This window comes from Bufo bufo, chromosome 5, assembly GCF_905171765.1.
Source record: "Bufo bufo chromosome 5, aBufBuf1.1, whole genome shotgun sequence".
Taxonomy (NCBI): Eukaryota; Metazoa; Chordata; class Amphibia; order Anura; family Bufonidae; genus Bufo; species Bufo bufo.
Window position 1 is genome coordinate 38,179,156 of NC_053393.1, and position 24,767 is coordinate 38,203,922.

The 24,767-nt window shown below is 50.8% G+C and overlaps 2 protein-coding genes across 5 annotated transcripts in view; both read left to right on the forward strand.

Annotated features, from left to right (window-relative positions):
• Positions 1-24,767, forward strand: part of CYRIB (CYFIP related Rac1 interactor B) — a 153,381-nt gene that overhangs the window by 82,953 nt on the left and 45,661 nt on the right. For 3 of the 4 annotated variants that reach the window (XM_040434361.1, XM_040434359.1, XM_040434358.1), the window contains exons 2-3: positions 18,870-18,951; positions 24,017-24,054. The gene's annotated coding sequence lies outside the window, so the exon portion shown is untranslated. Of the gene's footprint in view, positions 1-18,869; positions 18,952-24,016; positions 24,055-24,767 lie in introns of those variants that run through there. The other variant, XM_040434360.1, reaches the window with a different exon arrangement.
• Positions 1,013-5,269, forward strand: LOC121002370 (galactose-specific cell agglutination protein gsf2-like). The gene has a single exon (XM_040433832.1). It carries the CDS (start codon positions 1,013-1,015, stop codon positions 5,267-5,269), a length of 4,257 nt encoding a protein of 1,418 aa, XP_040289766.1.

Sequence of the window (24,767 nt, forward strand, 5' to 3'; positions counted from 1 at the left end):
CGGTCACAGGATGGCGGGAGGTGGCACCATTTTCTGACCAGTGTTGTGCCCTGTCACAGGATGGCAGGAAGTGGCACCATTTTCTGACCAGTGTTGTGCCCGGTCACAGGATGGCGGGAGGTGGCACCATTATCTGACCAGTGTTGTGCCCGGTCACAGGATGGCGGGAGGTGGCACCATTTCTGACCAGTGTTGTGCTCGGTCACAGAATGGCAGGAAGTGGCACCATTTTCTGACCAGTGTTGTGCCCGGTCACAGGATGGCGGGAGGTCGCACTGTTATCTGACCAGTGTTGTGCCCGGTCACAGGATGGCGGGAGGTGGCACCATTATCTGACCAGTGTTGTGCCCGGTCACAGGATGGCAGGAGGTGGTACCGTTATCTGACCAGTATTGTGCCTGGTCACAGGATGGCAGGAGGTGGTACCGTTATCTGACCAGTATTGTGCCCGGTCACAGTATGACGGGAGGTGGCACCATTATCTTTACTCAGTTCTACTCCAGTTACATCCAGAGCTGCATGCATAACATTAACCATAGATTATATCTAGGATTCCTCACTGCGTCGCCTTATGGGAAATGTATCAGGAATTGTAACATCTCAACGCCATGCTGACTGCTTCCAGCTGATGACCATCAGGTTTGTCCTAGGTTTAGCCGTGCAGCGGGTTCTGTGCTCGGCGCCGGTCCGCAGCCCCTTCATGTGCAGTGCTGTGTCTGACAGCTGCACTCATAGTCACTGACCGTAGCAGAAGCCAATTACTTCAGTTCTCCTCCATTTACCACGGTTCTGTATGGGAGGAAACATGCGGTAACCTTTCAATTTTTCACATTCCTTTTCTGGAATTTTAATTCACCTCTGGATTTATTTTTTTCGTTTTTTTTTTTTTTTACACAACAAAATTGAAATTGAATACATTTCCCCTAAGCTTCTATCCTTAGCATTGCCAGGCAAGGTGTGTTGGCACCCAAGGCGGGCCTGCCTCCTACAGTGCCTTCATTAAGAGTGTCTGATGCATCCCTCCAATTGTTGTATCGGCACCGACCTCCAACCTACAGAGCCTCATGTCAGCACCAACCTCCAACCCACAGGGCCTCACATCAGCACCGTCTTCCAACCCACAGGGCCTCACATCAGCACCGTCTTCCAACCCACAGGGCCTCACATCAGCACCGTCTTCCAACCCACAGGGCCTCACATCAGCACCGTCTTCCAACCCACAGGGCCTCACGTCAGCACCGTCTTCCAACCCACAGGGCCTCACATCAGCACCGTCTTCCAACCCACAGGGCCTCACATCAGCACCGTCTTCCAACCCACAGGGCCTCACATCAGCACCGTCTTCCAACCCACAGGGCCTCACATCAGCACCGTCTTCCAACCCACAGGGCCTCACCTCAGCACCGTCTTCCAACCAACAGGGCCTCACATCAGCACCGTCTTCCAACCCACAGGGCCTCACATCAGCACCGTCTTCCAACCCACAGGGCCTCACATCAGCACCGTCTTCCAACCCACAGGGCCTCACATCAGCACCGTCTTCCAACCCACAGGGCCTCACATCAGCACCGTCTTCCAACCCACAGGGCCTCACATCAGCACCGTCTTCCAACCCACAGGGCCTCACATCAGCACCGTCTTCCAACCCACAGGGCCTCACATCAGCACCGTCTTCCAACCCACAGGGCCTCACATCAGCACCGTCTTCCAACCCACAGGGCCTCACATCAGCACCGTCTTCCAACCCACAGGGCCTCACATCAGCACCGTCTTCCAACCCACAGGGCCTCACATCAGCACCGTCTTCCAACCCACAGGGCCTCACATCAGCACCGTCTTCCAACCCACAGGGCCTCACATCAGCACCGTCTTCCAACCCACAGGGCCTCACATCAGCACCGTCTTCCAACCCACAGGGCCTCACGTCAGCACCGTCTTCCAACCCACAGGGCCTCACGTCAGCACCGTCTTCCAACCCACAGGGCCTCACGTCAGCACCGTCTTCCAACCCACAGGGCCTCACGTCAGCACCGTCTTCCAACCCACAGGGCCTCACGTCAGCACCGTCTTCCAACCCACAGGGCCTCACGTCAGCACCGTCTTCCAACCCACAGGGCCTCACGTCAGCACCGTCTTCCAACCCACAGGGCCTCACGTCAGCACCGTCTTCCAACCCACAGGGCCTCACGTCAGCACCGTCTTCCAACCCACAGGGCCTCACGTCAGCACCGTCTTCCAACCCACAGGGCCTCACGTCAGCACCGTCTTCCAACCCACAGGGCCTCACGTCAGCACCGTCTTCCAACCCACAGGGCCTCACGTCAGCACCGTCTTCCAACCCACAGGGCCTCACGTCAGCACCGTCTTCCAACCCACAGGGCCTCACGTCAGCACCGTCTTCCAACCCACAGGGCCTCACGTCAGCACCGTCTTCCAACCCACAGGGCCTCACGTCAGCACCGTCTTCCAACCCACAGGGCCTCACGTCAGCACCGTCTTCCAACCCACAGGGCCTCACGTCAGCACCGTCTTCCAACCCACAGGGCCTCACGTCAGCACCGTCTTCCAACCCACAGGGCCTCACGTCAGCACCGTCTTCCAACCCACAGGGCCTCACGTCAGCACCGTCTTCCAACCCACAGGGCCTCACGTCAGCACCGTCTTCCAACCCACAGGGCCTCACGTCAGCACCGTCTTCCAACCCACAGGGCCTCACGTCAGCACCGTCTTCCAACCCACAGGGCCTCACGTCAGCACCGTCTTCCAACCCACAGGGCCTCACGTCAGCACCGTCTTCCAACCCACAGGGCCTCACGTCAGCACCGTCTTCCAACCCACAGGGCCTCACGTCAGCACCGTCTTCCAACCCACAGGGCCTCACGTCAGCACCGTCTTCCAACCCACAGGGCCTCACGTCAGCACCGTCTTCCAACCCACAGGGCCTCACGTCAGCACCGTCTTCCAACCCACAGGGCCTCACGTCAGCACCGTCTTCCAACCCACAGGGCCTCACGTCAGCACCGTCTTCCAACCCACAGGGCCTCACGTCAGCACCGTCTTCCAACCCACAGGGCCTCACGTCAGCACCGTCTTCCAACCCACAGGGCCTCACGTCAGCACCGTCTTCCAACCCACAGGGCCTCACGTCAGCACCGTCTTCCAACCCACAGGGCCTCACGTCAGCACCGTCTTCCAACCCACAGGGCCTCACGTCAGCACCGTCTTCCAACCCACAGGGCCTCACGTCAGCACCGTCTTCCAACCCACAGGGCCTCACGTCAGCACCGTCTTCCAACCCACAGGGCCTCACGTCAGCACCGTCTTCCAACCCACAGGGCCTCACGTCAGCACCGTCTTCCAACCCACAGGGCCTCACGTCAGCACCGTCTTCCAACCCACAGGGCCTCACGTCAGCACCGTCTTCCAACCCACAGGGCCTCACGTCAGCACCGTCTTCCAACCCACAGGGCCTCACGTCAGCACCGTCTTCCAACCCACAGGGCCTCACGTCAGCACCGTCTTCCAACCCACAGGGCCTCACGTCAGCACCGTCTTCCAACCCACAGGGCCTCACGTCAGCACCGTCTTCCAACCCACAGGGCCTCACGTCAGCACCGTCTTCCAACCCACAGGGCCTCACGTCAGCACCGTCTTCCAACCCACAGGGCCTCACGTCAGCACCGTCTTCCAACCCACAGGGCCTCACGTCAGCACCGTCTTCCAACCCACAGGGCCTCACGTCAGCACCGTCTTCCAACCCACAGGGCCTCACGTCAGCACCGTCTTCCAACCCACAGGGCCTCACGTCAGCACCGTCTTCCAACCCACAGGGCCTCACGTCAGCACCGTCTTCCAACCCACAGGGCCTCACGTCAGCACCGTCTTCCAACCCACAGGGCCTCACGTCAGCACCGTCTTCCAACCCACAGGGCCTCACGTCAGCACCGTCTTCCAACCCACAGGGCCTCACGTCAGCACCGTCTTCCAACCCACAGGGCCTCACGTCAGCACCGTCTTCCAACCCACAGGGCCTCACGTCAGCACCGTCTTCCAACCCACAGGGCCTCACGTCAGCACCGTCTTCCAACCCACAGGGCCTCACGTCAGCACCGTCTTCCAACCCACAGGGCCTCACGTCAGCACCGTCTTCCAACCCACAGGGCCTCACGTCAGCACCGTCTTCCAACCCACAGGGCCTCACGTCAGCACCGTCTTCCAACCCACAGGGCCTCACGTCAGCACCGTCTTCCAACCCACAGGGCCTCACGTCAGCACCGTCTTCCAACCCACAGGGCCTCACGTCAGCACCGTCTTCCAACCCACAGGGCCTCACGTCAGCACCGTCTTCCAACCCACAGGGCCTCACGTCAGCACCGTCTTCCAACCCACAGGGCCTCACGTCAGCACCGTCTTCCAACCCACAGGGCCTCACGTCAGCACCGTCTTCCAACCCACAGGGCCTCACGTCAGCACCGTCTTCCAACCCACAGGGCCTCACGTCAGCACCGTCTTCCAACCCACAGGGCCTCACGTCAGCACCGTCTTCCAACCCACAGGGCCTCACGTCAGCACCGTCTTCCAACCCACAGGGCCTCACGTCAGCACCGTCTTCCAACCCACAGGGCCTCACGTCAGCACCGTCTTCCAACCCACAGGGCCTCACGTCAGCACCGTCTTCCAACCCACAGGGCCTCACGTCAGCACCGTCTTCCAACCCACAGGGCCTCACGTCAGCACCGTCTTCCAACCCACAGGGCCTCACGTCAGCACCGTCTTCCAACCCACAGGGCCTCACGTCAGCACCGTCTTCCAACCCACAGGGCCTCTCGTCAGCTCTGACCTCCAACCTACAGGGCCTCTCGTCAGCTCTGACCTCCAACCTACAGGGCCTCTCGTCAGCTCTGACCTCCAACCTACAGGGCCTCTCGTCAGCTCTGACCTCCAACCTACAGGGCCTCTCGTCAGCTCTGACCTCCAACCTACAGGGCCTCTCGTCAGCTCTGACCTCCAACCTACATGGCCTCTCGTCAGCACTGACCTCCACCTACATGGCCTCACGTCAGCACTGTCACCCAAACTACAGGACCCCAAGTCAGCACCGACCTCCAACCTACATGGCCTCATCTCTGTACTGTCCCACAACCTACAGGACTCCACGTCAGCACTGTCCCCCAACCTACAGGGCCTAACGTCGGCACTGATCTCCAACCTTACAGGGTCTCACAATCAGCTCCATTCCCGAACCTACAGGGCCTCACGTCAGCACTGACCTTCAACCTACAGGGTCCCACGTCGGCACCCTCCTCGGACGTCCAGGGTCCCGCGTCGGCACCCTCCTCGGACGTCCAGGGTCCCGCGTCGGCACCCTCCTCGGACGTCCAGGGTCCCGCGTCGGCACCCTCCTCGGACGTCCAGGGTCCCGCGTCGGCACCCTCCTCGGACGTCCAGGGTCCCGCGTCGGCACCCTCCTCGGACGTCCAGGGTCCCGCGTCGGCACCCTCCTCGGACGTCCAGGGTCCCGCGTCGGCACCCTCCTCGGACGTCCAGGGTCCCGCGTCGGCACCCTCCTCGGACGTCCAGGGTCTTGTGTCTGCACCGTCACTCCCAACCTTAGGGTCCTGTGGCCCCCATGGACCCTGCACCAGTCTTAACAGCAGAGCACTTGCTGGTACTATGGACGTCTGACCTGGGAGCTGCTGCCTTATATGCGGCTCCTTCCTCATCTGTCTCCGGTGTGTGATAATTAGGGCGTCGCGGTTTGGGGTGAGGATTATATAATGCGTGGATCTCCCAGAATTGACATAACGATAAGTTCCAGACAAACACCAGACACCACGGCGAGGAATGTAGAGATTCCTCAGGACCGTGCCTTCCATGAAGCTTACTTTCCCAGTCACTAGAAATCCTTGCGATGTCTTCTTCCTCGGCTTCTAGTATCACACTCCTATCTAGAAAAGCTGGGTGACGACCAGCATGGCCGCCGCCTACTGTCACCCAGCATCCTCCGCCTTGGTTTTGCAGAAATACATTCCTTGCTACCATATTGCGGTATCGCTAGGAGAGATTTGTTGTGCGGGGCACTAGGAAAGCTGGGTGGCGACCCTTGTGGGCGATCATATTGATGTCCTTTAAGTTGCTCGGTGTGGCCTCCATGAGTCGGACATGTTTCCAGCACGTTCCACAGAGACAAGTCATCTCCTTGATGCCCTATGCCACGTTCCTCATGTTGGTGTGGGGTGCAGAGCGTTCCAGCTGTTTCGGAATAGCAGAGGATTTTGCTGGAGGTGAACTCTGAGCGAGCAGGTGGTGGTGGGGGGGAGCGCGGGTCGGAGGCGAGCCTCAGCATGCTTGTGTCTGCAATGTTCTGCTCTTTGACACTATTCTCTTGGCATTGCTCTGCAGGAATCCTCTGCTTGACGGCCTCAGAAGTGCAACCCCTTCAATGACCCTGCCCATTAGAAGCGTCCACGGCCATAACCTCCTCTATCCAGGCCATCACCCAGCTTCTCACAGACAATGCACGGCCTAGAAGTCTCCATAGCTGTGCGGAATTATTCCCCTCTCTCTAATTTGAACTGCTTGGTAGGTGTCAGTCTTCACTGGGGTTTTAGAATTATATTCATGGACTCGAGATCTTCACTAGATGAAGACCAGGAGGTTCCAATGGTACAGAATTGTAGATTTTATCACATTCAAAATAAAATAAAAAATCTGTGCAAAATGTTCACAAAAAGATTCTGCGGGAAAGGCAGCCATGATATTACTTATCTGGGGCATCACCCAGCTTTCCACATCCCCTGCATGGCCCCATAAGTCTGCCTTGTTTTAGGTTAGGTTCCTCATTTAGGTTCTCTTCCTGTGTCAGTCTTCACTGCAGTTCGGTAGACCCAGGGTTATAGGTGAATTCTCGATTATGGCGTACTGCATCGTACGGACTTGTCGGCGGAGGATGGATTTAGTATAAAGCAATCGGTCTTGTGGAAATCTGCTGAAGAGGTAGAGCTTAAAATAGGCGGGGCTAAGGATATGTTCACGCGACGGATTTTGAAACTACGCCTACAAAAATCAGCGAGAAATCCTTGCTTTTTTTTTCAGTGTGTTGTTTATTTCATGATATTTATTTATTTTTTGTTAAACCAATGGGTGTTTGCTACAGTTTTGGTGCGGATTCTACCAAAATCATACCGAACCTTCCCATTGATTTCAGTGCGTAATCCGCATGTTTAGGCCTCATGCACACGACCGTTTTTTTTACGGTCCGCAAAAACAGGTTCCGTAGGTCCGTTATCCGTGACCGTTTTTTCGTCCGTGGGTCTTCCTTGATTTTTGGAGGATCCACGGACATGAAAAAACAGTCGTTTTGGTGTCCGCCTGGCCGTGCGGAGCCAAACGGATCCGTCCTGAATTACAATGCAAGTCAATGGGGATGGATCCGTTTGACGTTGACACAATATGGTGCAATTGCAAACGGATCCGTCCCCCATTGACTTTCAATGTAAAGTCAGGAGTTAATATACCATAGGATCTGAGTTTTCTCCAATCCGATGGTATATTTTAACTTGAAGCGTCCCCATCACCATGGGAACGCCTCTATGTTAGACTATACCGTCGGATTTGAGTTACATCGTGAAACTCAAATCCGATAGTATATTCTAACACAGAGGCGTTCCCATAGTGATGGGGACGCTTCTAGTTAGAATATACTACAAACTGTGTACATGACTGCCCCCTGCTGCCTGGCAGCACCCGATCTTTTACAGGGAACTGTGATCAGCACAATTAACCCTTCAGGTGCCGCACCTGAAGGGGTTAATTGTGCGTATCATAGCCCCCTGTAAGAGATCAGGGGCTGCCAGGCAGCAGGGGGCAGACCCCCCTCCCTCCCCAGTTTGAATATCATTGGTGGCCAGTGTGTGGTCTCCCCTCCCCCCCCCCCCTATTGTAATATCATTGGTGGCCAGTGTGCGGCCTCCCCTCCCCCCCCTGCCCCTGCCCGATCATTGGTGGCAGCGGAAATTCCGATTGGAGTCCCAGTTTATTCGCTCTGGGGCTCCGATCGGTAACCATGGCAACCAGGACGCTACTGCAGGCCTGGTTGCCATGGTTACTTAGCAATATTACAATATTAGAAGCATCATACTTACCTGCTGGGCGGCTGCTGCGATGTCTGTCTCCGGCCGGGAGCTCCTCCTACTAGTAAGTGACAGATCAATGCGCCGCACGGACCTGTCACTTACCAGTAGGAGGAGCTCCCGGCCGGACACACATCACAGCAGCCAGCAGGTAAGTATGATGCTTCTAATATTGTAATATTGCTAAGTAACCATGGCAACCAGGCCTGCAGTAGCGTCCTGGTTGCCATGGTTACCGATCGGAGCCCCAGAGTGATTAAACTGGGACTCCGATCGGAATCTCCGCTGCCACCAATGATATTAATACAATAGAGGGGGGGCCGCACACTGGCCACCAATGATATTACAATAGAGGGGGGGAGGGGAGGCCACACACTGGCCACCAATGATATTACAATGGGGGGGCGGAGGGGGGGGGGGGCGGGGGAGGGCCACACACTGGCCACCAATGATATTCAAACTGGGGAGGGAGGGGGGTCTGCCCCCTGCTGCCTGGCAGCCCCTGATCTCTTATAGGGGGCTATGATATGCACAATTAACCCCTTCAGGTGCAGCACCTGAGGCGTTAATTGTGCGGATCACAGCCCCCTGTAAGAGATCGGGTGCTGCCAGGCAGCAGGGGGCAGTCATGTACACAGTTCTCAGTATATTCTAACTAGAAGCGTCCCCATCACTATGGGAACGCCTCTGTGTTAGAATATACTGTCGGATTTGAGTTTTCACGAAGTGAAAACTCATCTCTGAAAAAGCTTTTATGCAGACGGATCAGCGGATCCGTCTGTATAAAAAGTAGCCTACGGCCACGGATCACGGACGCAGATGCCAATCTTGTGTGCATCCGTGTTCTTTCACGGACCCATTGACTTGAATGGGTCCGTGAACCGTTGGCCGTGAAAAAAATAGGACAGGTCATATTTTTTTCACGGCCAGGAAACGCGGATCACGGATGCGGCTGCAAAACGGTGCATTTTCCGATTTTTCCACGGACCCATTGAAAGTCAATGGGTCTGCGAAAAAAAAACGGAAAATGGCACAACGGCCACGGGTGCACACAACGGTCGTGTGCAGGAGGCCTAAACCATATGGTTTTAAAAACCACTATATGGAAAAAATAAGTCCTGTAAATTCATGACGCGGAATCCGTGTGCAATAGCGATTGAAAATGGGCAGGAATGTTAAACCCTTGCCAAAACCACATAAAAAAATGCATTAAAAAAGGAGAAAAAAAGTGCATAAAAAACCCCAAAAACCCTGACATGGGTTCTGTATCCGGTTCTTTTCAGCTCGGATAATCCTCTGTGTGAATGTACTCCAAAACTGCATTTCAGTTTGCGGTACTTGGCGCAAATCTCGTGCGGACGTGTACAGGGCCTTTTTTTTTTTTTACAATTCCCATTTATTTTAATGGGAGACTCAGGACGGATTCCGCTCCAAGATGGGACACGGTGCTTCTTTTTTTTTCGACGTGCTGCTTCCCATTGAAATGAATAGGAGGCTGTTTTGAGGCATTTTTGGAGCGGATGTTGAGGATCAAAATCAGCACCAAATAACTGTGTGCGAACGGGCCCTTAAAGGGGTTGTGTGATAATGGGGGCAAACTCCCTCACTTGGCCGGACCCGCAAAGAGAAGACGACTTACCTGCTTCTTGGCTCTGACTCCTTCTTCTCCTCCAGGCACCCTTGCTGTAAACATCAGGTTTGACATTGCTGCAGCCAATCGCTGGCCGCGGCGGAGACCAGATCCCCTTTATGTCATGGCGGAGACCAGATCCCCTTTATGTCCCCCCCCCCCCATTCTTACACAACCTCTTTAATCTTTGTGTATTTCTGCAGAGGTGGGAGGCTCCTGCTGCAGCCAGCTGCCTTACAGCCAGACACAGGACCGTGAGGAGGAGGGAGGACATGGCTGATCCTGGGATAGAGATCAGATAGGATGGAAAGAAAGGAGGAAGGTGTTTTTTTTTTTTTTTTGCACTGTACCTTTAAGTCCGCCGCCCCGCAGAAGCTGTCGTCGCATTGTATTTCTTGATGTGAGCCGCTAATGTTCTGTGTGCTTATTATTCACAGATCTAATATTCCTCGCCTCGTCGTAGCCCTCGGCTGCGTTTTTTTTGCACACCAGAATCTTCCGCGCTGCTTTCACGTCTGTAGTGAGCGCCGCACGTCGCCAAACCCCTCCATTAGAGGTTTAGATATGGCGGCGGCCCTGCCCAGTGACCCGGGCGCGGCGTGGCCCCATGCGTGCCACTTTCAGAGCTTTTCTCCCTGAACGGTCCAAAGGCATGAAAGGAAGGACATTAATATATGCGCATTATTTAATTTACATCGCTGACGAGCTTCCATCGCCTTGAAGTCGGGCTGAGCTCCCCCCAAGGACCCGGCTAATTAAGCACAAGAGACCAGCACTGACGAATCGGGGACAGCCAATGGGACGGGGTGGCTTGAATTTAGCTGTAATTTTTTTTTTTTTTTCGTAGTTTAACCCTCTAATAGTCTATTAGGGTACATTCACACGACCGTGTGTAATCCTTTCCGATTTGCGGTCCGCAAATAACGGAACCGTGTGTCCGCATTTTGCGGACAAATGACTTCCATATGTCTTCCGTTTTTTACGGTCCGCAAAAGACTGAAAAGAAATAAAAAAGAGAGAAAAAATAAAAATTATTAAGGCCTTCAAAAATACGGAAACGGATCCGCAAAAAACTGATGGCATACGGAAACCATTCCGTATGTCATCCGCGATTTGCAGATCCACTGACTTGAATGTTGCTGCGGACCGATCTGTGCGGACAATAGTAGGACATGCTTCATATTTTTGCGGAATAGAAATGCGGACACACGGATGCGGACAACATACTGAATGTTGTCCGCACATTTTATTCGCCCATAGGAATGAATGGGTTCGCTTCTATTCCGCAAAATGCGGATCGGACGCAGACACCGCTGAAAGGGTTGATCAGCATGGAGGGATTTGGGATTAGAACTCTCATTTGATGCCGTTGCCACGGAGACGTCCTGTAATGAACAGCAACCTTCTGATGTATTCTGTGCTTTGTTTCCTCACTGGTTCCCAAGCAAAACCTCTCTGCTTGCTGTCAGTGAAGGGAATCCCTCTTTTATGTGCTGAACCTCTCTACCGACTGAATATAGCGTAGGGTTTCCTGCCCCTGAATCCAGTCTAGAGCCTTCGCCTGGATACATTTTACCTGCGCTGATACATTGTAACAAACCATCGTGCTGCTGAAGTCATAGACGTGGTTGTGTGGACTGAATACAGTTGTCGCAAACCCTCAGCCCTTGAAAAGCATTAGCCCCGAATGATTTTTTTCAGGATGAGCTAAATAAAATATGGCAGACAGCAAGCAGAGATCTTGAAAATGCTGAGGCGTCGGAAACAGAAAGTATGTGAGAAGATTGCAGAATATTTCATCATAGATGGAATAGTGACCCCCCCACCCTTCTTCCCCAAGTAAATGAAAAGAATATTAGTGCGCGCCAAGGAGACTCATAACCGTTTTGCAAGATCTCTGCTTGCTGTAAATGAATGGGAAAATTTCTTGTTTAGATCCGGAGGCCTACTAGACATCGGAGGGTTTGCTAGGACTGTCCTCTGTCAGTTATGGTAATCTGTAGTCCAGGCTGATACACTTAACCTGCGCTGATACATTGTAGCAAACAGGAGAGGGATTTGTGCTAGTGATGTATGTATCTCCCAGAGGAGAGACGTATGCGGTCTGGTAGGGTTTTTTAGCCTCTGTATGCAAGCAAAAATGCTATTTTTCATGGACAGCAAGCAGAGGTTTTGAAAATGATGAGGAATTGAAACACAAGGTATATTAGGATTGTGGATAACCTTTTATTGTGCAGTGATTAAAGGGGTATTCCGGTTAGGAGCAGGGGGTAAAAGTTAGATTAGCGAGGATCTGAGTGCTGGGCCCCCCCGCCATCACCAGAACAGGGGACCCTTATCCCCCATAAAAATGGTGCGCAGGTCAAGCCTTCAACCTCAACCAGGTGCAGTCCTCGGCTGTGTCCGGCCATAGACCTTCGTCTACTTCCCCTTTAAATCCGTCACGGACTCTTGTAACCCCTTCCCTGCCGGCAGCGCTGTCATTCCATTACTCGGCACAGGATGCAGCGTGAGCTGATTGCATGGCGTTTAGAGGAAGGCGTTGTGCGAGCGCTTCCTCTTTCTGTGATTGCACGAGATACGAAGCCTCCGAACAAGGAAGTCTCGGCAGGAGAGTGTTTACGTAACCTGTTGCGCGGGTACTACTCCTCCCAGCATGCCTCGTCAACCACAGAGTGGTAAGGCGTAGTTAAGAGATTTGTAATCTAATCTCTGTGTTGGTACCCTATCGGAGAATTATACTCCGTTCACCTCTAAAGCTGCATTCAAAATTCTGGACATGGGCAGAGGTTTATCAGGCCTGTGATGTCTGGGCGGTGCCGCTTTCACCACAGCTCCCACAAGGCACTGCTCTGTGTTGAGAAAGTTACAAGCAGAATTCTGAATGCAGCTCTGGATTTGACAGGAAGGATCTAAAACCAGTAAGCATACTGTCTGCCGGCGGAGACTGACCCTAAAGGCTTACAGTCTAAAATACAATGCTCTCTGACCTGTGACTCTCCAGCCTTTGCAGCTATAACTGCTGCCTCGGTGGACACCATATTGTGAGAACATTTAAAGGGGTTGTGTCCCAAAAAATATAAAAAAATTTTTGCATTTCATTAAAAATTTTGTATCGCCACTAAGTTATTCAATAAAGTGTATCTGTAGAGCGCCCCCTGCTGTTTTTTCTCTTTCTTATTTCTCTGTCCATGTCTCTGAGGTGGTCGCACATGCTCAGTGTAAATCTTCAACTGCCACCAGTTAGAAGCTGTGGCAGTAACAGGGAGAGAGCTGCAGCAGAAAGGACACGCCCACTGAGCTGTGATGGGGGAAGAGCTGCAGTAGAATTGACACGCCCCCTGAGAAAGGACACACCCCCTGAGCTTCTAGCCTGAAATTAATCTAGCAGTGTAATTGGCGCAATGCATGTGGAGATCTCTGGATCCATGTGAGGTACAGGGCTGGTTCTAGCTTTGTTAGAGATTGTCACGTACTATATCAGTCATGGCCCAAACCCTTTAAAGCAAGTCCCTTCTTTTATTGTCATGTTGTGTTTAGGTCCAGAATTCTGGGCTGATTAATCTCCTAAAATGATTAGCCTTCAGAAAGCTCCAAATCCCCTGCAGAGATATAGCGGTAAGTGATAAAATCCTCACTGCCTGCAGCCACCACTAGAGGGAGCTCAGTGGTTCAGTTCATTGAGTTCAATGTATAAACAGTATACCGTGAGCTCCCTCTGGTGGTGGCTGCAGGTAGTGAGGATTTGAAAATTTAAAGGGAGTGTCTGCTTTTTTATATATTGATAACCTATCCTGAGGATAGGTCCTCAATATCAGATCGGGGGGGGGGTTGCGACTTCTGACATAACCTGTTTGAAGAGAACGCTGACTTCACCGTTTACTGTTTCGCTGTCGACAGGTGTAATTACAACTAGGTTCCCATTTACTAATATGGGACAGCTACCTCCTAGGCAAGTGAGTACTACAGAGCTGTCCCATGGAAGTGACGGGGACGCCATAGTTGTAATTGCACTGCTCACCGCTGCATTTGTGACAGCGAGCAGGTAAACGGTGAAGAGAAGACAGTTCTCGTATGAGCGCTGCGTTCTCTTCCAACAGCTTATGTCGGGAGTCAGGCCCTCCGCGGTTCAGATATTGATGACAGGTCATCAATATAAAAAAGCGGACAACCCCTTTAAATGATAAAACTCTCACAACCTGCAGCCACCACTAGAGGGAGCTCACTGCAAACTGTTTATACATTGAACTCAATGCACTGAACTACTAAGCTCCCTCTAGTGGTGGCTGCAGGCAGTGAGGATTTTAACATTTAACTCTATATCACTGCTGGGGATTCGGAGCCTTGTATCAGGAAAAACATCTCTGGTTGCTATAAAAAAGATATTATAAAATGAATCGACTCAAACTGATAATCAAAGGTGGGAGGGGGGAAGAAAGCTTCTGAAGTGTTGTCGAAAAGAAGAGAAATCCATTTAAAGAACCGGTGGGGGGTAGACGGAGGCTCACTTTTGGGGTGTGACTGAGCCGAGCTGCCCCTGGCTTCTCAAGGATTCTTCTTCAGTCGCTTCTTCTTCAGTAAAAGCACGTTCCTCTTCTGTCGCCCTGCGGTGGAAGTTACAGATAAGTACCCTGCAGCTAGAACAGAGGGGCGGCCCTGAGACAGGAACCGGTTCTCCTTCATAACTGGGATTGTTCACTGGGATTTTTTCATCTCCTGGGGCAAGGTATTCTGCTGGAGCCGTCACCTGGAGTCCGACTGTCAGAGACTTACAAAATCTATATCTGTATAAAGAAGGACGTATATGTGTATGTTCTGCGATCACTCAGAAACGCAACCACCGATTTCAACGAAACTCGGTATACCCACCCCTTGCTACCTGGAAAGAAATCTTGCGGGGGTCTCGGCTCTCTAGGACGTATCGTTCCTGAGATATTCCCAAAAAATGACCTCCATTAGCCAATACAACCCTGCAAGTCTTTCTCTTCATATCCCAACTGCCATACACGCGGTCACATGTCCCTTATCAGCCAATAGAAGCTCGCAGGCCCTTAGTCTCCACATACACACAGTTTTACTCCAGGTTTCCATAACAACCCAGTCAGTGTTCTTCACTGCTGTAGGTCAGCTTCAGGCTAGTGCTGCACGACCCATAGGGCACAACCGCACTGCGACATGTGTCGCGCGACAATATTTATACTGATAGTCCATAGTGTCGCACTGCGACATGTGACATACTGCGACATTCACAGAAAAATCCATCTTGTCACATGTCGCAGTGTGACACCATGGACTATCAGTATAAAAAATGTTGAGACAAAATGTCGCGTGACACATGTCGTCCTGTAGCCCTAGCATTAAAGGGGCAGGGCACTGTGGAGGTCACTGTTAAAGGGGCGGGCTCTGTGGAGGTCACTGTTAAAGGGGCGGGCTCTGTGGAGGTCACTGTTAAAGGGGCGGGCGCTGTGAAGGTCACTGTTAAAGGGGTGGGAACTGTGGAGGTCACTGTTAAAGAAGCGTTCCCTGTGGATGTTACTGTTAAAGGGGCAGACCGCTCTGGAGGTCACTGTTAAGGGGGCAGGGGTCACTATTAAAGGGGCAACTGCTGTGCAGGTCGCTGTTAAGGCAGCGGGGTACTGTGGAGGTCACTGTTAAGGCAGCGGGGTACTGTGGAGGTCACTGTTAAGGCAGCGGGGTACTGTGGAGGTCACTGTTAAGGCAGCGGGGTACTGTGGAGGTCACTGTCAAGGCAGCGGGGTACTGTGGAGGTCACTGTTAAGGCAGCGGGGTATTGTGGAGGTCACTGTTAAGGCAGCGGGGTACTGTGGAGGTCACTGTTAAGGCAGCGGGGTACTGTGGAGGTCACTGTTAAGGCAGCGGGGTACTGTGGAGGTCACTGTTAAGGCAGCGGGGTACTGTGGAGGTCACTGTTAAGGCAGCGGGGTACTGTGGAGGTCACTGTTAAGGCAGCGGGGTACTGTGGAGGTCACTGTTAAGGCAGCGGGGTACTGTGGAGGTCACTGTCAGGGGAGTGGGGTGCTGTGAAACTCACTGTTAAGCCTCATTCACACGTCAGTGTTTCACGTACATGTGCTGTACGTGTTCTCCGCGGACAGCACACGTCCCCATTCATTTGAATGTGTGTATTCACACATCAGTGTTTTAGCACGGATGCACGCTCTATTTTGTCCGTGTTCACGGATCCATCACGTCCATTATAGTCTATGGGTCCGTGAAAACCACAGATGCCATCCGTGTTGCATCCATATTCCACGGATCATTAGGAAGAGATGCTTTGAAAATTATTTTTCAGCTGTTTAGTGTCAGTGAAACACGGACAGCAAAAAACTGACCCAACCCGGATCCTTCACAGATGCTTCACTGACAACCTGCTCACGGATTTGAGCACAGACACGGACGTGTGAATGAGGCTTTAAAGGGGCGGGCTGCTTTGAAGGTCAAAGTTAAGGGGATGGGCTGCTGTGGAGGTCCCATTTTAAAGTGGCGGGGCATTGTGGGGGATCAGTGTTAAGAGGTGGGGGACTGTGGAGGTCACTGTTAAAGGGGCGGGTGCTGTAGAGGTCACGTTATGGGGGATACTGTCGATATCTTTTCACGACACACACAAACATGAAATACGGTAGATGAAATATACCTGTGTGAAGCCGGGTCCTTCTGCTAGTGGGTAATAAAAGTACCGTATATTCGACAGGGTGTGCGGCCCGCGGTGAACCACGACATGTCATTTGATATCAGAAACAAAAGGCCACAAAACCCAATTGGGCGGCAGCAGAACCCAGACCTTAAAGGGACTGTCTAGGACTACAATACAGAGGCCACCGTTTGCCCTTTTTTGTAGTCCTGGACAACCCCATTTAAAGGGGTATTATCTTATACCGGTATTTGGATGTTATATCACTACGTGATCACTTTATAAACCATAGAAGGAATGGGGGGCTGACCTCTGAGACCCCCACCGATCCTGCGCATGAAGTCCACTTACTTTTTTTTTTTTTCCTTAAACGGCCCCATTCTCTTGGGTGTTTCTTTCCCTGAAGTAGGGGCGGCTGTGGCACTGCTGTGCAGGGACAGACAGTCAATGGGCAGTGCAGCCCCTTCATCCTTAGGATCGGTGGGGGGCCCCACCATTTATAAAGCAAGGCATGTCCTAGCGATATACCTTCACTTTACAAAATGGCAGTGCACTTAGAATGACAAGTGACTTGCTAAGGAGCAACCGACAAGATGGTGCCTGTGATGTATCCATACTTTTAGACCCAGTTGGATACGATACCGGGTCTTACTGCGCAGCCTAGTATCAGTTAGAGAACACTGCACGCGCTGCTCTCTTCACAAGCACAGTGGATAAGGAGGGAGTCTCTCCCTCCCCACTGTGACGCGGCCGACGCTGCCACCAATGGGGAGATAGCAGGGAGGAGGAAGGGAGAGACTGTGGCCACTGCGCCACCAATGAATGTAAAACGCATTAATTCAAGTATAGGAAGTGGGTGCCGGCGACAGTATCACATACCCGGCCTCAATAACAGGCCATGCGATTTGCCGAACCGCAGCAATTAACCCCTCCGGTGCAGTACCTGAGGGGTTAATTGCCAAGGTTTGGCGGATTGCATGTCCCCCAGTATTAGTATCATTGGTGGCGCAGTGGCCACAGAGTCCCCTCCCCTCCTCTTCTTCATTGGTGGCAGTGGCAGCTTCTGTTCGGAGCCCCAGCAGTGTAATCGGGGGGGCTCCCATAGTTTACCATGGCAGCCAGGACACTACTGAAGCCCTGGCTGCCATGGTAATCTCCCTGCTGCTGTGTGTACAGAGCACAGGGCAGCAGGGAGAGTGTGAAGTCCTATTCACCCTAATAGAGCTTTATCACGGTGAATAGGACAAGGGTTCTAGCTCCTAAGGGGGCTAATAGTTATTAAATAAAATGAAAAAAAAAAAAAAAGTAGTTAAAAAAACACCAAAATACTAAAAGTTTAAATCGCCCCCTTTCCCAATTTTACATATAAAATTTACAAACAATAAAAAATAAACATATTACATATCGCCACGCCCGAAAAAGTGCGAACTATTAAAATATAAAAAAATATTTCCTATGCGGTGAATGCCGTAACAGAAAAAAAATCTAAACTGTGAGATTCGCTATTTTTAATTACCTTGTCCCCCCATAAATAGGATAGGACTGTTCTATTATGGGCCGGACGTTCCATAAATTTTTTTAAAATGAAAGTTTTTTTTTTTTTCGCGTGGTATTGAGTATCGCAATACTATTTTATGGACTCGAAAATCGAATCAAAATTTTGGCATCGTGAGCAATGGCCACATGCAGTTTGCATTTCCTCCTTGGTCTGCAGCCTGGTTTTCTGTGTATGCTAGCATAGCTCAGTCTCAGTATGTGTGCCATTCTGGCAACTGGGAAAGCCGAGTGACTACTGCTGAGCCATGTTGACATCACGCAGCTTTCCCGTAGTCCTGATTGGTGTATCTGCCTAGTTATCCTCCCATGATGCATCCCTCTTCTCTGTATCATACTACTCCTAGGCATGTTAGCTGTTCAGGTGACTGGGAAAGCCGAGTGACTACTGCTGAGCCATGTTGACCCAGCTTTCCCGTAGTCCTGATTGGTGTATCGGCCTAGTTATCCCATGATGCATCCCTCTTCTCTGTATCATACTACTCCTAGGCATGTTAGCTGGTCAGGTGACTGGGAAAGCCGAGTGACTACTGCTGAGCCATGTTGACCCAGCTTTCCCATAGTCCTGATTGGTGTATCGGCCTAGTTATCCCATGATGCATCCCTCTTCTCTGTATCGTACTACACCTAGGCATGTTTGCTGTTCAGTTTTTTTGACAGTCACCCAGCTTTCCTATAGTCTTGTTATGCTGCAGACACATTGACAGGGAAAGCTGAGTGACCACTGCTGGTAGAGCTAACCTTGCCTCCCCGTTGGTGGTCACCTAGCTTTCCCAGGAGCAGAAGAATACAGTTAACACTTTACATGCTGATTTTTCCAGTTCGGGGGGGAATATGGGACTGCTCCGTTTGTGTCTTTGATCCCTGTGATTGACGATTTGGCCGTTCTGCTTCCTTTCAGGTCTTCATTCTTCAGCTGCCGCACCTCGGAGCCGGGTGTTCGGGCGATTCTGGGAAGCACTTGAAGAGCCTCTCATCTGCAGGTAAATATTTGCTCAGCTGTCTCCTCTCCATCAGTCGGGCTGCGTACTGAAAACGGCGTGAAGGGACTTGTCCAGCGCTAGGTGTCAGCCGGCTGCAGAGCGTCGCCCTCCCGTCTCTGTGTAAGGTCTGTAGGAGGAGAAAGGAATGTTCTCCGTCCTCGTGGCCTACATGGAAATTCATTATAAGGGGGGCAGTCTAGCCTTCAGTGCGGCACCCGGGTCACCCATCCCAGGAACGGTGGTCACCCATTCCCCCTTCTGATGGAGCGGCAGGTTGTGCATGTGCACTGCCGATTCATTCACTGTCTATGGGATTGGTGAAGATAGCCGAGTTCATCGCGGCACAACCTGCTGCTCTCTCAGAATGGGACCCCTGTCCTCAGGGTCTCCAGCAGTCGGACCCCCAGCGATCGGAGGTTATCCCATATCTTGTAGATAGGGGATCATTTAAACTTGTCACAGCCCCTTTAAGGCTGCATGATATGGCGGCAGGCTCACAGTGGGGGCGGCTTCTCACCCAGTTTAGCGTACAGACCTCTATGGCGTCCTTCCTAGGTCCCCCTGGCAGACTGAAAAGTGGTGGTTGAATTAAAGGGGTATTCCGGTTATAACAAGTTGCCCCCTATCAACAGGATAGTGAATAATCATCAGATCCTGCCACTGGGACCCCCACCGATCACGCAAATGATGGCCCTGTTCTTCTTGGAGCCCCCCCTGAAACGGACGGAGCGGCTGGTCAGAAATGCGCCGCTGCTCCATTTGTTTCAATGGGAGCGCCGGAGTACAGCTGCTCCATCCATTTCAGGGGGACTCTACGGGGGTACAGAGCCTACATTCTCGTTATCAGTGGGGGTCCCACTGATCCGATGGCTATCCCCTATTCTGTGGATAGGGGATAACTTATTCTAACCGGAATTCAATGGGGAAGATCTGCATGAGTTTTTGGCCAAAAATCCATCAGATGAACGTACCCTAAAGGGTTAACTGTTCGGGGTGGGAGATTCTTCTGATCTCTGCCTTTAGAGCAGGAGCCCAGCACCCGCCCTAGGGTGGCACTTATTCTACAGTGCGGTAAAAACATGGTAACTGCTCAATAACCTCCTTAAAAAGGGGTTAGTAGTTGGAAAAGTCGCGCAGGGGACATTAGAATATTAGAGGCACTTGCCATTTTTTTTGGGGGGGGGGGGGGGTCACATTTTAAAAAATCACAAACTCACATCGTGCGACTTTTTAAAGCCACTTTTCTGGCCCAAGGGAGATGGTAAATTTCCCTTTTTTTGTGTTTAATTTCCTCACCGTTATCCAGATCCCTGCTTGCTGTCAGTGAATGTAGAGCGCTCTTGTACTGACTAATTGCAGTTCAGAGTTTGATGCCGCTGTATCCAGTCTAGACCGTCCTCCTGTGAATCTCCGGGCGGATACATTTTTACCTGCGCTGATACATTGTAACAAACCTGTCAGGACCAGAGAGAGATGGGCCTAGCTCCCAGAGCAATGGCTGGACTGGATACAGTTGTGGCAAACCCTCAGCTGTGAGCAGTATTAAAGGCGTTATCCGGCTATAAATATTAAATTCCCGGATAACCCCTTTAAGCCAGGATGTATTATTTCAAAGCAAGCAGAGGTCTTGAAAATGGGGAGACATTGAACCATAAATTATATTGGAAAGTGGCAGAATAATTCATTTTATAGGGGATAACGAGAAGTTCTAAGATTGGTAGCGGATGTAGAGGCCGTTAATACAGGAGACTCCTTGTATTGTAGTCCTCTATACATTCCGCAGCTACTGCAGAACCTCTTTTTTTTTTTTTTTTTTTTTATTTTTTTATTATCCAGGGTCAGACTACATTGGGTTTGTTTGTAGTCTGTAACCATGGCGACCCATAGGTCTGTAGGGAAGCGGTGTGCACAGAGCGGTGTCATTTCTTCTATCATTGGACAGTTGTCAGAGCCCCCTCAGTGTCAGAGCCCCGCCCCCTTAGTGTCATAGCCCCGCCCCCTCAGTGTCAGATCCCCGCGGTATCAGGAAACAGTCCGGACTTTGGTAACAAAACCTCCTCAAAAATCACAATGTAATATAAATCGGGCAATAAGTGTATCTGAGCCTATTATGTGTGATAGTACCGGCTGAGCCAGTGTATCTAATCCTCTGCTCTGTGATACTGTCAGTGAGCCTGTGTGGTACTGTATACTGAGCTGGGTTCCTAAGCCTGTCATGTGTGATGCGGTGTATCTAATCCTACCTTGTGTGCTACTGTTAGGCTTAGATACACCATCTAAGTTTATCATTGTGATACTAACTGGAGCAGTAGCACATTAGGGAGATGTAGATTCACCAGCTAATCTGAAGGTATGATAGGCTTAGATACACGGCTCAGTATACAGTATCATTGTTAATGGGCTTAGATACGCAGCTCACCAAGAGTATTGCTCAGGATAAGATTAGAAACCCTGGTCTCTCAGACAGTATCACCCATGATGGGCTTAGATACTCGGCTCCGTATACAATATCACAGAGGATGGGATTAGGTACACTGTTCAGCAGACAGTATCACCCGTGATAGGCTTAGATACTTAGCTCAGTTTTACAATATCACAGAGGATAGGATTAGATACTATTTGGACAGTATCACCCATGATTGATTTAGATACCCAGCTCTGCATACAGTATCAGAGGATAGGATTAGATACACTTGCTCTGCAGACAGTATCACCCATGATAGGTTTAGATACGCAGCTCACCAACTGTATCGCTCAGGGTAGGATTAGACACACGTTCTAGCAGAAAGTATCACCCATGATAGGCTTAGATACACAGCTCAGTATACAGTATCACACATGATAGGCTTAGATACTTAGCTCAGTATACAACATCACAGAGGATAGGATTAGATACACTTTGGACAGTATCACCCATGATCGGCCTAGGTACCCAGCTCAGTATACAGTATCACACAGGATAGGATTAGATACACTGTTCAGCAGATGGCATCGCACATGAAGGGCTTAGATACCAATTACAGTTTCACAGGGGATAGGATTAGATACACTTGCTCTGCAGACATGATTGGTTTAGATACGCAGCTGATCAACCGTATCGCTCAGGATAGGATTAGAGACGCAGTCTGGCAGAAAGTATCACCCATGATAGGCCTAGATATCCAGCTCCGTATACAGTATCACAGAGGATAGGATTAGATACACAGTTCAGCAGACAGTATCACACATGATAGGCTTATATACACCATCTGTTTGCTGAGCCGATGTATCTAGGCCTATAATGAGTGATACTGCCTGCCGAACCGCGTATCTAATCCTATCCTGTGTGATACTGGCTGCTGAGTTAGTGTATCTAAGCATAAAATATTATACTGCTTGCTGAGCCGATGTATCTAGGCATATCATGAGTGATACTGTCTGCTGAACCGCGTATCTAATCCTGTCCTGTGTGATACTGTGTACTTAGCTGTGTATCAAATCCGATCATGAGGGATACTGTCTGCTGAGTTAGAGTATCTAATCCTAATATCTGTTTGCTGAGACAATGTATCTAAGCCTATGCGGTGTGGTACAGTCTCCAGCCTGGGTGTGATCAGCAGCGGACATCAGTGTTACACTGCCCCCTGCTGTCAGTTTCAGGTACTGCTCCAATAGCCAGTCATTAGTGTGAGGATATTGGGTGTCCTGATGTTAATCTGTAGTGGGGGCCCTAACCCAAAGTAGTACATGGCACTGCTGACTGCGGGGCCCCCTCCTGGAATCGGTGTCAGATCCAACGGCATTATGTGCTGCGCACGCTGATCCACACGCCATTCAGCTATATGCTGTAGGTAGGTTGGTACTTACCAGCAGATGGGGGATTTCTTACTTTGACAATTAAGGAGGGACGCAGGTGGGTTGAAGAGCCCTGCTGTTCCTTCCTGCCGGGGAAGGAGGTGAGCCCGCTGTGACTAGCGGTAAGGTGGCGGGGGCTGCTGACACAACCGCTTGCTCTAGTTTTTGCTTTCTCGCCCACAGACTTACAGCAAAGCATTTACATGTACTCTGCTGGCACCTTGTGGTCGTTGTTGTGTAGTACAGGTTATAAAATACTCTAGTAGCTCTAAACTAAACCACAAGTTACCAGTTACAATATACATAAATGCTATAAACAATGGCAAAATGACCTTACAGCTTTTTAGAGTGCATTCGCTTTTCTGCTTTTTGTGAAGGATAAGTAATGTAATGTATGTACACAGTGACTACACCAGCAGAATAGTGAGTGCAGCTCTGGAGTCTAATACAGGATGTAACTCAGGATTAGTACAGGATAAGTAATGTATGTACACAGTGACTGCACCAGCAGAATAGTGAGTGCAGCTCTGGAGTATAATACAGGATGTAACTCAGGATCAGTACAGGATAAGTAATGTAATGTATGTACACAGTGACTGCACCAGCAGAATAGTGAGTGCAGCTCTGGAGTATAATACAGGATGTAACTCAGGATCAGTACAGGATAAGTAATGTAATGTTAGGGAAGTGGTTAGCAGAGTGCTTTGCACTGTTGTCTAATGGCAGTTAGCAGAATTGTGAATGCAGCTCTGGATGCGACTGGAGTATAAGGTATAGAAATGTTAACATATCTGCAATTAGAGTTCTGCTGGCTGTGGCTTGGAACTTCTCACGATTGTGCTGGTGGAGATGCAGCGGACAGCTCAGCTGAGGTCCCCTGATGTGTGTAATCTGCGTGTATTGCATTGTGGAAGGATAGACTGAATCAGCAAGGAAAGCAGGGAGTTATGAGGCTGTGCAGAGTGGGGGCCAAGCAGGGAGATTCTGAATGCTGCTCTGGATGTGACTGGAGTCTAATGTAACTCATTCTAAGTGCAGAAGAAAAATATTTCATAATTAACTCAGCTTCCTATAAATGTAGAGAGGATGAGACAGCGCTCTGGGCTCATGTGAGGGTGTAACCTTCTCAGTGGGATCAGTAGTGCTGAGGATTGTTGTCCCCCTCGTTCTGTGATGCTTCTGGTCTCTGTCCCGTTTCTCTGTAGTAACTGAAATGTTCTGTGTTTTGCAGGTTGGGAGCCGATATATCAACTACAACACTGGGAGTAGGTGAGCGGCACGTCTCCTGATGTATACTGCTGGACGCAACGTCTTCATGTGTAGCCTGTTACTTACTGATCATTCCATGTGTGAATGTCCACCGTACAGAACTAATCTACATAAGAACATCAGTCCTGCATTACTTAGGCCCCCTGCACGCGACCGTTTTTTTCCCCCCGTTTACTGGCCGTTTTTTGCGTTCCGTATACGGTCTGTATACGGAACCATTCATTTCAATGGTTCCGCAAAAAAAACTGAATGTACTCTGTATGCATTCCGTTTCCGTTTTTCCGTTCCGTTTAAAGATAGAACATGTCCTATTATTGCCCGCAAATCACGTTCCGTGGCTCCATTCAAGTCAATGGGTCCGCAAAAAAACGGAACACATACAGAAATGCATCCGTATGTCTTCTGTTTCAATTCCGTTTTTTTGCGGAACCATCTATTGAAAATGTTATGCCCAGCCCAATTTTGTCTATGTAATTACTGTATACTGTATATGCCATACGGAAAAACGGAACAGAAAAATGGAACAGAAACGGAAACAAAAAACAGAACAACGGATCCGTGAAAAACAGACCGCAAAACACTGAAAAAGCCATACGGTCGTGTGCAGGAGGCCTTATCCTGTATTATAATCCAGAGCTGCATCCACCATTCTGCTGGTGTACAACAAGATAAATAATGTATGTACACAGTGACTCCACCAGCAGAATAGTGAG